General features: G+C 36.7%; 1 protein-coding gene across 2 annotated transcripts in view; it reads left to right on the top strand.

Annotated features, from left to right (window-relative positions):
• NALCN (sodium leak channel, non-selective) overlaps positions 1 to 12230 on the top strand; it is a 413720-nt gene that overhangs the window by 340187 nt on the left and 61303 nt on the right. The window contains exon 18 of one of the 2 annotated variants that reach the window (XM_090258918.1): positions 10513 to 10599. The exons of the other annotated variant lie outside the window; for it this stretch is intronic. Coding sequence (XP_090115044.1) covers positions 10513 to 10599 — 87 coding nt within the window. The remainder of the gene's footprint in view (positions 1 to 10512; positions 10600 to 12230) is intronic. 2 annotated transcript variants of the gene reach the window in all.

The following is a 12230-nucleotide window of genomic DNA, read 5'->3' as shown; positions in this document are numbered from 1 at the left end:
GATGATATCATATGGTGTTTGTCTTTCATTGCCTAGCTTATTTTTCTAAGTGTAATTCCTATGAACTCTTTCTTAAATTTGATCTTCCACCACCTTTCCCCCATTCACCTCTCTTCCAGTTTACAAAAGAAAGGTGAAACTCTCACTCATCCATCAAGAGAAAGGTGAAACTTTGTGTAGTGTATTGCTCTGGAATGTAAAATCCTCTGGGTTGTCAAACACAGGGGCTTTTCTCACATGGCTTTCTCCAGAAAAAGGAGGATCTCATCAGGCAGCATCTTGTTGTCTATCCAGGTGACAAATTTCTGGAAAACTTCCTTCCAGGAATTTATCTACCTAGAGTTAACATAATTTCTACCTTAGAAATAACATAATTGTCATAAGAGCTTGTGTTAATATGTTATTCAACTTGAAAAATACAGTCAGACTTTTTCTGAGAGATTTAGTTGATTGGTTTGGCAATGAAAACTGACTTCATAGGTGCCAGATGATACAAAATTGAAAAGACAAAATATATGAGCAAAATTTGTAAAACTATCAGGGAATAAGGATACTCTCTGACTTGCCTAATATTGTGTAGTTTGAGGAACACCCAGAGGCAATATCATTTTACTACAGCCTAGCACACTACAAAATGAGAGGGAGTTCGTTGAGGCTGCTTAAGCTATGTCACTCAGTGAGTCTCAGGACATAAGAGGCTACAATTAGAAATAAAAGTTAAAACTTTTTAAGAACACAAATTTGATCTTCGGAATAACTATTTAGCTCTTTTCTTCTGTAAAAATGTTTTCCTCATTTCTGCTACTCCAGTCTTTGCAAGAATTAAAGCAGAGTGCAAGATGTCAAATGCATAGTTTCTTTAGGTGTAATCTTTTTACAGTAATAATGATAGAAGCAATAGTAGTAGTAGCAGTAATAGTAGAAGTAGTAGTAGTAGTAGTAATTCTGCATTATAATGTAACTCATAAGTTAGAAAGTCAAGAATAGATTGAGTCCATGTACATGGGTTGTTCGTGGGCATTTCTCTATGCTGTTTTTTAAAGCAACAACAACTAAAAAGAAAAAAAAAAGAGAGGAGAAGACAAATGAAAAAGAAAGAAAAGAAAAACATTTACAGTCACCTCAGGGCAAATGATTCAAATAGCTCTACATAAAATGGGGAAGAAGGAAAAGTTTTCCACCACATTCTCAGTGTCTTCTCACTCCTGCTGGAGCTTCTGCTCTGCTATACCCTGGGAATTTAACAATTTGAGGAGTTGCTGTTAAAACAGCCCCCACCCCCAGTTCTAACACAGGATACTGGTTTTGATGCTTAGAAGGCTTCGACTGGTGTCTGGCTCTGCTTCTCTATAATCTTGAGCAACTCATTTATCTGATCCTCAGTTTTCTCATTTGCCTTTACCATGTAGACTTCCCCAAAAATGTTGTCTGAACAATCTGTTGATCAAGCAAAGTAATATTTAGTAGTTCCTACAGTGAAGAAGATCAGTACTTCAGCAGTCTTAATAATGTCTTAGAAGGGATAATTGAGGTAGATATTTTTAAGGTTCTGAGTTTGAGTTTAAGTGCCTTTAGGGAAAGCTGACTGAGCTTGGGTAGACAATTCTTGATATAAGAGTTTAGATCATTTCACAATATATACAAATATTAAATAATTATGTTGTGCACCTGAAACTAATATTATGTAATATATGAATTATATCCCAATAGAGAAAAAAGACTGTAGGACTCTCCAGTACCTGTTAGAGACAGGTACCTGTTAGGGATGAGTAACCATTACTGCTCTGGGGAGGGCAGCACTGTAGATGGAGGATGAGGAAGTGGTGACATATCTTTACCTCTTTTCTGCCTTCGATGTTTTTCCTACCCATTCTGGCTCCAAATTTCAGCTATTAGTTATCAAATGGAGTTTACATTTCTGTTTTTCACTTTTCTTCTTGATTTGGGGTGAATTTTGAGAACAGGGAAAATAAATAGTGACTTTATGCTTCCATCTTCACTCCAGAAATTATTTTATGCCTTTTGAATTTTTAACCATATACATGTATTACCTTTAAAATAAATACAACTATGTTTTAAAAACAGCATATTAAAAATGTTTAAAACTGATAACCCTAGCTGGGGCAGGGTCTTGGCCTTAGTCTTGATAAGCACAATTATTTATATGTGACTGGTTGACCAGTTTAGTAGCCTGTTGTATAGAACAACAGGCTAGTTATTTAGTCTATACTTTAAATAAATGGATTTTTGGAAAATTTCTGAAGCTAACAGTGAATTTACTTATTGATTAATGGCCTTAAATTCCTGGACAGGCATTTCCTGGAATGAAAGTAACATTATAGAGGGCTTAGTTCTTGGTACTGAAAATTAAGCTGCAGGGTTCCCAGTGGTCTCCGTTCTCAGGAGAACAACATCTCCAAATATCCATCTGCCATTTGAAACAGGATCCACTTGATTCCAGTATGTGGGATTTCCTATGAAAAAGAAAATTCAGGCTCACAAAGGAAAAAGACTTCCAGAGAAAAAGGGCCTCAGAGTTTTAGGTACTTGAATTATAGGTGAAGTCACCCTTTTCTGCACATAATCATCTTTAATTTGTCTTCTTCTAGTTATTTTTTAAGTTAAGTGGTACTTTGAGAGATAGAAATGCATTTCTGGTTATATTTGAGAACTCTTTGATGAGAAACAAAGGTGGGCCATTTTTACAGAATTTGAGAATACTATTTATTGCATGCTTAAATGCAGGTGATTCGCTTGGCATAAAAGAGCAACTGTATTTTTTTTTTTTTCAAGACCTGTCTGGAGAGTGTTGTAAGAGACAGAATGTCCCACCACCTAAATTATAAAATCCAAGGTTGCTATTCAATTCACTGTTATGATTTCACTTATATGTGGAATCTAATGAGCAAAATAAACTAACAAACAAAATAGAAACAGACTCATAGGTACAGAGAACAGACTTCCAGCTGTCAGAGGGGATGGTGTTGGGGTGCAGGGTGAAGAGACTAAGCAAAGAAAAAACCCTCATAGACACAAACAACAATATGGTGATTACTAAAGGGAAGGGGGTGAAGGGAGGTAGAAGAAGGTAAAAGAGGGATAAATGATGATGGAAGGAGACTTGAGGAGGTGCATACACGATACAATATGCAGATGATGCATTTAAAATTGTATGCCTTAGATCTATGTAATTTTATTAACCAATGTCACCCCCTATAAAAAATTCAATATTTTTTAAAAATTCATTTGTTTTTATTTTGACTATACTGTTCAGATCCACAAAAGAAAGCTTCTTTCAAAAGGCAGTGACATTTTCAGTACATCAGATGAAATCAAAATAAATGTCAGTGTGCTTTAAAACACATTACTACTACTACTGAGATTTCTCTAACTCAAAGCCTTGAAAATTGAGCAAAAATGCATTATCATTCCTGCTAGGCTGAATGCATAGAGAAATGTCAAAATAAAATAATTAAATATTTTTCATTATTTAAAAAACTTCCATTCTTTTGTGTTTACCATAGTACCTCATTAATTACGACAATATCTTCATGACCATTTCGAATGCTCAGTTTAACATGATATTTACATTCTGATATTTGGATCCATGACAAAATTTTCCTGCCCATACACTTGCATTAAGAATGTTTTAAGTTTAAGGAATAGCCTTAAGCTGAATGCCACTTTTCTACAAAAAAATTAAATTATAGTTAATGGCATATGTAGGGTTAGTTTTTCTCTTATCATTTTAAGAGAATCATTTTTATTGACTGCAAATACAATTTATGTATAATTAAATATAAATAAAATCACTACATATTTATTAAGCTATAGGTATTTAAACGACTTTAGCTGGATTTTGTTCCTGAGAAAAAGTACTCCTAAGACATTCATTCAAGAATATGTCTGGTCCTGACCATTGTGGCTCAATAGGATTGGCGTTGTCCCACAAAGCAAAAGGTCACCCGTTCGATTCTGTCAGGGCACATGCCTGGGTTGCAGGTTTGGTCCCCAATAAGGGTGTGTATGAGAGGCAACCAATCAATGTTTCTCACATCAATGTTTCTCTCCCTCTCTTTCTCCCTCCTTTCCCCTCTCTCTAGAGATAAATAAAATCTTTAAAAATATATATTACTGTACCATCTTCTAAATGCTAGGCATTTTCCTATATACTGTACACATAGGTTATTCCTTCAAGAAGTTCACAATGTTTGTTCTTAGAAAAAAACGTATCACACTAGTAAGATGTAGGAGCACTTAATAATCTCTCTACTTTTCTGAATATAATTGTGACAAGAAAATACATACATAGCATAGCCATGATTCCCTTATTGAGTGACTTTAGCTATTAAAATCACTTATCTAAAATGTACCATAAAATAAAGAGAACAACAATCCCTCTGTTGTTGTTTCACATCTCAAATTATATTTCATTATGTCATTAAAATGCCTTTCTAACAGTAAAAGAAAGATGAGGAAAAGAGAGATGGGAATAGAATGAATAATTAACATTCATCAAGATCCTTAGCACCTTAGGGTGCTAAGCTCTTATGTATATTATCTCATTTAATCTATGCAACACACCTATACAGAAAAATGCTATTATGACATCCATGTAATAGCTGACAAAACTGAGACAGAGAGAATAATTTTTCCCAATATTGTATACCATGGAAACAATCTTGGGTAACACATCAATATCAACTACGATATAATTTTCCAAGTTGGAAGCCATATTTATGTGTCCCCAAGGACTTATGCAACTAAGTTCTCCCATTTATAGGAAAGTGACCATGTGCTGTACACTGTGCTCTTTCATCTGCCCTCTGCCTTTAGGTCCTTATAGCAATCCTGAAGATGAGGATTATTAGCTGTTTTGAGATTAATAAATTAGGTCTCTGGGAGGGTAGATGACTTACCTGGGGTCACCCTCTCTAGTGAATCAGGGAATCAGAGAGCCAGGAATCAAAACTTGGTATGTGTGACTCTGAAATCCATGTATTAACTACCACTCTAGCTTTCTAAATTATAGAAGATTCCCCTCTTCTCATGCTTTGTCTTGACAAACTCTAAATCCCTTAATTATCCTATACTCATACTGTGTTTGCTTCTCAAAGCCATATACAGATTATGTATGATACAAAAGTGCCAGGTCAACAGGACAATTAGAGCTAAAATCCAGCCTCCACCCCCACCTACTCAAGCACATGAGCAGGCAGCATCCCCTGGCATTGTACTACATCCCTCAGGAAGTAGAAGCAGTCTTTTTCCAATTTATGCAAAGTTGCTATATGGGCTGTAGGCATCCTTGCCCTTTGGGGCAGATTAAATCTCTAGAACCATAACTCTCTTCAGTCTCTTTCTTCTCTCTCTACATCTGCCATAAAACTTCCTACAAGTATCTGTGAGTTATCTTTGGGTAGTAGATAGAAGTGTCTTTGTGGAAGATCTTTTGCTGAATATTGGTTGCAACTCATATCCCAGACTCTGACGAACAAATCAACTCAGGCAAACTCACTTTTGGACTGTAATTGTGTAGCTTTCTTGACACTGGTTACAACGGTGGCCTCATTCTGTTCAATCATATAGAATATGCTCTGTCAGTGTAGAAAGAGAACAGGCTTACAAACAACCACACTTATCTGCAAATATTCCAAGCAGTGGTGAGTCCTTGAGAAGTCTGTTTCTTCATCTGTCAGGTGGGGATATGAGCAACCTCATGGGAGTAAAGAGCAGTATGTCATCAAAGTAGCTCAGTAGCCAAACTTAGAATCCTGGCATCATCACTTCATGGATGTTTGACTTTAGGCAAGTTACTTAATCTCCTGTCATCTGTTAAGTAAGGTTTGTAAATTAATAGATCCTGCATTATAGGTGAGAGTGAAACTAGTATCTGTAAAGCACTCTGTAGGTGATTTTCCATTATTGTAGTGAGTCCAAGAGAGATCAGTGGTTGCCCCCAAGATGCAAGTAATTGACAATCACCTTCAAAGCACATCCTCAAGGGCTTGCTTCAGAAGTTTCCACTGTTGCCCATCAGAAACTGTACCTGAGAGACAATCCTTTTCTAGAGTGATCCTAAGTTTCTTGATCAGCCACTGGAGGAAATCTATTAGCTGCAGTTTTATACTCAGTTAAGCCTGTGGTAGGCTTGCTAATATCTTCAATGCATTATCAGACTATTTTTTCAAATCATTTGCTGGATAGTTATTTGGTGGAAATACTTCAGAACTAACAACATAGATTCACCAACAAAGGTTGGCATTTGGAAGTTGTGGGCATGGACAACCATGATCTTCTGTAATGCCTGAAGTACAGCTATGATGTTCTCCAATATGCTTGGACATGCCGGGAAGAAACAGTCCTATATCAGAAGTAGAGACTTGCATAACCTTTGGCAGGCAACCTAGTCAAACAAATAAAGACTAATATCTCTCAAGGACAATTGGCAAATAAAGGGCAAGGGCATGATCAAGGTGTTGGTTAAGTTAGGCCTGACTGACTTGACAGGCAGAAGATTGTGCGAAAAATGTAAATCAGGATAGTTGGATAAAAGGGACTGGTGAGCAGGACATGAGAAACAGCTGGAACAGAACCTATAACTACCATTGGAGGCACCAGTAGTAGAAGAACAGTAACTGCTATCATTGAAACAAGCATGGGTTGTAATTGCCTACCAGGAAACTTCAGAGTGCACATCATGTTGGATCTCCATAATTTCTGAGTGGATGAGGACTTAGCTAGGGGTGGTCTTTCATGGGCCATAGGCTGAGTGAGAGGTGTTTCTTTTGGTTACTGACCTCTTTGATGGCCCTGTTCTCCCAGCTATTTCTCCCCAGGACCCAGGGCTCTTCTCTAGACCATAAGCCTCTAGATATATTTCTCTGGAAGGAAGAATGAGCCTAATATTGCAGAAAATTCAGGAGAACCTAGAGCTTTCTGGATGAAGATAAAATCTTATTAAAATCCAATGATTCCCTGCACAGGCTCATCTCATGCACATCATTAGCTATATGACAAGGGAGATTTGAGGAAGGGAAGAAGAGCTTCTATTCTTATTCTATTCTCTCTTGTCTAGATCCAGAACTCCCAGTTCCCTGAAGCTGGCCCAGTTAATTGGGAAGTCTAAGAGAGCTTAATGATGCAAAGCATTAGTGTCTTACCCCATTGGATTTTTCCCATTTGGTAATTCTTTTCAGATTCCAGTTCCACTGGTTAGCCCAGCAATTCGGCAACTTTGGATAAGGTCTTGTTAGTTCTCTGCAGCTCCACATTCTGGACACAACTAACAAGTCACACTCAATACCACTGACCTTTGGAATAGACTTGCCAGGGGAATATGAGGGAGAGAAAGGTGCTGGGTGACTCTGCAGATGAAAAGAATACAGACAGATGCCCCTGAAGCTGAGTTTGGGTCAGCCTCCTCATACAACAGCAATTTTTTACAACCAATATTAGGTAAAAATAACTTGAGGTTTTAAGAAAACAAAGTGTTGGGCATTAATATACCAATATTGATTAAATATTAAATTATTTACACCAATATTAAATAAATTTATTAATATTTAATGGGTTGTAAATATTAAGTCATGATTATTAATGTTTGGTATATTATTGCTAAAATATTCAATATTAATCAAACATTGAATCTAAATATTAAATATTAACATAAATATTTATCTGTGATTCTACTAATGCTATATAGTTGTTGGTTTTCCTTAAGATTTTTATAATACTTAAAAGCTCTTGTACATTAGGTTGAAGGACCACTTTGAGCTACAGGGGCTAAGTAGGTGGATGGAAATAAAGCTATTTAGAGAAGAGTAAGCTCAAGAAATAAAATTTGTGGGTATATGCATTTGTATACAACACAAGATATAAAAAATTTCAAAGTGACAAAATAAAACAACTGAAGCAAATTTTTATGTATATATGGCTTTTTTTAATCAAACTTTCATTCAACCTTTTAAAAAAATTTTTTCTTTCAGATTTAATGTGTTTTATTGATTAAAATATTACATTTGTGCCAATTTCCCTTCCCTCTGCTCCCCTCCACCCGGTGGCCCCCCTCCCTCCAGTTGTCCCCCCCTTTTAGATTATGTCCATTAGTTGTGCATACAGTTCCTCCCAACCTCTCTCCGTCTATTCCATTCCCTCCTACCATGATCCCCAATTCCTATATCATCTCCCTCCCTCTCCCCACTCCCCCTCCCTGTTGACCTCCCCCCAATATGCTTCCCGTACCCACAGTTCCTTTTCCACTCTCGTTGCCTGTTTAGTTTGCCTTTGTTTCATCTCCCTAGCTTCTGTTTTTTAAACCAGTCCCTTTAACATCTCATATAACAGTGGTTTGGATCTAATGAACTCTTTCAGTTTTATTTTGTCCTGGAAACACTTTCTCTGTCCTTCTATTCTGAATGACAATTTCGCTGGATAGAGTATTCGTGGTTGTAGGTTTTGGATTTTCATTACTTTGAATATTTCTTGCCAGTCCCTTCTTGCCTGTAGGGTCTCTCTTGAGAAGTCAGCTGATAGTCTAATTGGGACCCCTTTGTACATAATTCTTTTCTTCTCTCTTGCTGCTTTTAAGATTCTCTCTTTATCTTTAATTTTTGACATTTTGATTATAATGTGTCTTGGAGTGGTTCTCCCTGGGTCTAGTCTCTTGGGAACTCTCCTTGCTTCCTGGACCTGCAAGTCTATTCCCTTCCCCAAGTCTGGGAAGTTCTCCTTTATTATATTTTCACTCAATTTTTCAAGTTCTAGTTCATCTTCCTCGCTCTCTGGCAAACCAATGATTCTTATGTTGGGCCTTTTATAGCTGTCCCAGAGGTTTCTGATCCTCTCATTGTTGCTTCCCATTTCCTCTCTCTGCATTGGTTGACTGCTTGTTCCTTCTCCATATTCCGGTTTGTTGAAATGAACTCTGGATTTTTTTTCCTCACCATCTGTCTCGTATGTGGTTTTGTTCCTTTCGTTATGAATGTTTTTCGCTTCTTTCTTATCTTTTTCCTGCTCTTTTGTGAATTCTGTAAGCCACCTGATAACAATGGCCCAGAACTGAGCCTCTGACAGGTTTCTTATCTGTTCATCTGTCAGGTTCTCTATCTGTTGCCTGGTGAGCTGTGTCACCGGGATTTCTATAGTTGTCTGCCTCATTTTGACAGATGCGTTTTGTTTTCTTGGGCCGGCTGTAAGGGGCAGTGCCTGTGTACGCGTCACAATTCAGCGACTGGCGCCTGTCCGCGACCTATTTCGCAGCCCTGTGGTGCTTTCTTTGGGGGCGGGGGTCCAAGATGGATTCACACAGTTATTCAGCTAGGAGACCGGGATCCGTCCTCCCGCCCCCCTGGGCCGCACTGTTCAAGGCGATGCGGCGGCCGCTCTCCCCAGCGCCGGGGTCGCGCACCGCCAGGGGCTTGACCGCAGCCGGGATTCCTCGCCGCCCCGCTGCTCCAGGTGCGACCGCAAACAGGGCTGCCCTCTTTAACTCTTACCTGCCCAAATGGCACCGCTGGTTTATAACTTCATATGTTGGGCTTCCGTGTAGTTTTATTTTCTGGAATTTCTAGTTATCCTTTGTTTTGAAGTAGTTGTATTCCTCTCTAGTTGTAGAGGGAGACCTAGCGTGTCCGTCTAAGCCTCCATCTTGGCCGGAAGTCCACCTTTTAAAAATTTTTATTGAGAAATAATTTACATATAACATATTGAGGGCATATTTATATAGTATAAAAAGATCACTATGATAAGTCTAGGTAACACTTGTCACCATATATAGTAAAATAATACAATCTGAGATGTTTCCCTAGATAGTACCTGATTTGTGGTAATCAAAATATTACACTTCATTGAGCTAGTATCTTCTTTGTAGATTATTTTCAGATAAGCTCCAAAGTGATTGTAATATTGCTCTGGATTAGAAAAGCTTCTATTAAATTTTACGTAACAAATGTGGAAAGATATTTTAACCAATGTTTTCTTTTACTATTGTTTCATTGGAGGATAAAGTAATAAGTAATACAAAAAAACACGTATCTGTGGAAAAATTGGTTTATATGGTTTATGCAACACTTACAAAATTTCACTTTTACTATAATAAAAAGTTTAGTTTTTTGTGTTGTAATTTACATTTTTCTGAGTTAGTAGTTGAGTTACTAAAGTTGAACTTCAATGAATGATGTGGGGTTTCAGACATTTTATTTGCTGAAATTTAATAGGTGCACTAAAGGCATAGATTTCCCATGAGTTAATTTTTCTTTTTTATTGGAATGCCTACATATGATAAGACATTAAAGGCATATTTTATTTTTCAATCTACAATAAGGTTCTAGTTAGCCCAGACATGTATTTACATTTCTGTATATGAAAGCACTTTTATTAATAAAGCAAGATTGGAAAGAACTAACCTACTGTTGCTATTCAAGAGCCATATCCATTTACTCAGGACTGGGCTGATTCACAAAGGAATCGAATATTCACTACAATAAAAATGCAGCTTTTTCATCATCTCAGCAATAGCCCATTATGGAGGAATTCATCCATTAGTATCTGCTGTTGTCTCTACCTTGGACAATCTCCTTGTCACTTCAGTGGAGTCAGGTAAGAGCCCATTCCAGGAAATACTCGTTACCCATGTTCTTACACAAGTCTACCTTAGTTTTACATGAGTAGCATGGAGTGGCTTTTCCTGTTGTCTATGTGATTACATTGTGTTAAACAACATCAGATAATATTTTACAATATGTTACCTTGTGGAGCTGAAGATTTGAGTAAAATTTCTTATATTTAATGCTCTGCAAAGTTATATTGCAGTTCCTTTCAATGGTAATTATATTTAATACCAGATGGTATCATGTAATCTAACTTTTCTATAATGAAAGAAAATAATTTGAAGACTCATAGGCCTCTTTTTTTTCATTACAGAATATATAGGCTTTTCCAATACCTTTGTTCTGGAACATTAAGAAAGAAAACATGGAGAAAGAGATGAAAGAAACTGAGGACTCCCTGCTACTGTTTCTATAAACAACTATTGGTGTTTAAATGCTAATAAAGCTCCAAAGATCTCTCAAATAACAACAATCTTTGGGCCAATTTAAAAATATTTTAGATGGAGAAATGTCAAGAAAAATAAAGACAATTTCTTCAGATACAATTCTCTTCCTTCCATAGAAGATTATATATAGCTATGTATATATCTATATGGCTGTCACATAAGGGGCGATTGAAATTCCACAGCACAAAGGCAATGCAGAGAAGAAGAAGAAAAAAGAATCAATCTTTCTTTTTTTTTTTCAAAGGCTTGGCAAGAAACCAGGGGTAATATTTTTGCAACTGGGAATATGTGTTTGTTGAAGAATATTCCCACATTTGAATCATCATCAGGGGTCTTAGTCTTGTTTTACTTTCAAAGGTAGAAATGGCATAGCATTAACCCCAAATGGGAAAAGGAAAATGCCTCACTGTAATTCTCCTCCAGGGAGTAGGAATAAAGGGATTACATATGCCTGCATAATGGGGAATTTCCTCACTCAGACAAGACAAAAGACTTCATTATTATTCACCAGACACTTGAAGCCTTGTGCCTCCCAGTTCCATAGGCCACGCTGGCAGACCAATATTTTTATATTAAGCCACTAGATGGAGTTTCTAGGAAACTGGTCCTTCTAGTACATGCCATGATGAAGAGATAAAGAGTATGCTGAAGACCTTAATAACATAGTTTTTCCCCTAAGAGAAGCGAGACCTAGACCTTCCCTGAGAGTCAGTGTGGTTTTTTCAATACCATTATCTTTGTTTATTCTCTAGGCAGCAAATAAATGAACATTTTCATCCTGAAAACATATTTCTTTTATCTTTATGTGAGACCAAAAAGTATCTAAATTCAAGTGAAAAACTTTAAGTGACAAAATATAATTTAATTGAACATTCAAGTACTTCTTTGGAATAGGTCTTTTTCTAAAATATTGATAAAATATTAAAAATATCAAATTCATATTGGTAAAATATTATAATTTTTGAATTATTTAATTATTTACTATTTCAGCTTGGCAGTAGATTGCTGTAAGACACAATATATGGAGATCATGTTCTTAGTGACAGAGCAGATCTCCCATTTATGATATTGACATGAGTTTAGCTCAGCCTCATGTTGGCTTAATAGCCTTCACCTAGGATATAAATAAAGGTTTATAAATTTTGTACTTGCAAGAAACAATGTCTGACTTTTT

Source organism: Furipterus horrens, unplaced genomic scaffold, assembly GCF_987537825.1.
Source record: "Furipterus horrens unplaced genomic scaffold, mFurHor1.1.pri manual_scaffold_12, whole genome shotgun sequence".
Taxonomy (NCBI): Eukaryota; Metazoa; Chordata; class Mammalia; order Chiroptera; family Furipteridae; genus Furipterus; species Furipterus horrens.
This window is presented reverse-complemented; position numbering and strand designations above follow the sequence as displayed.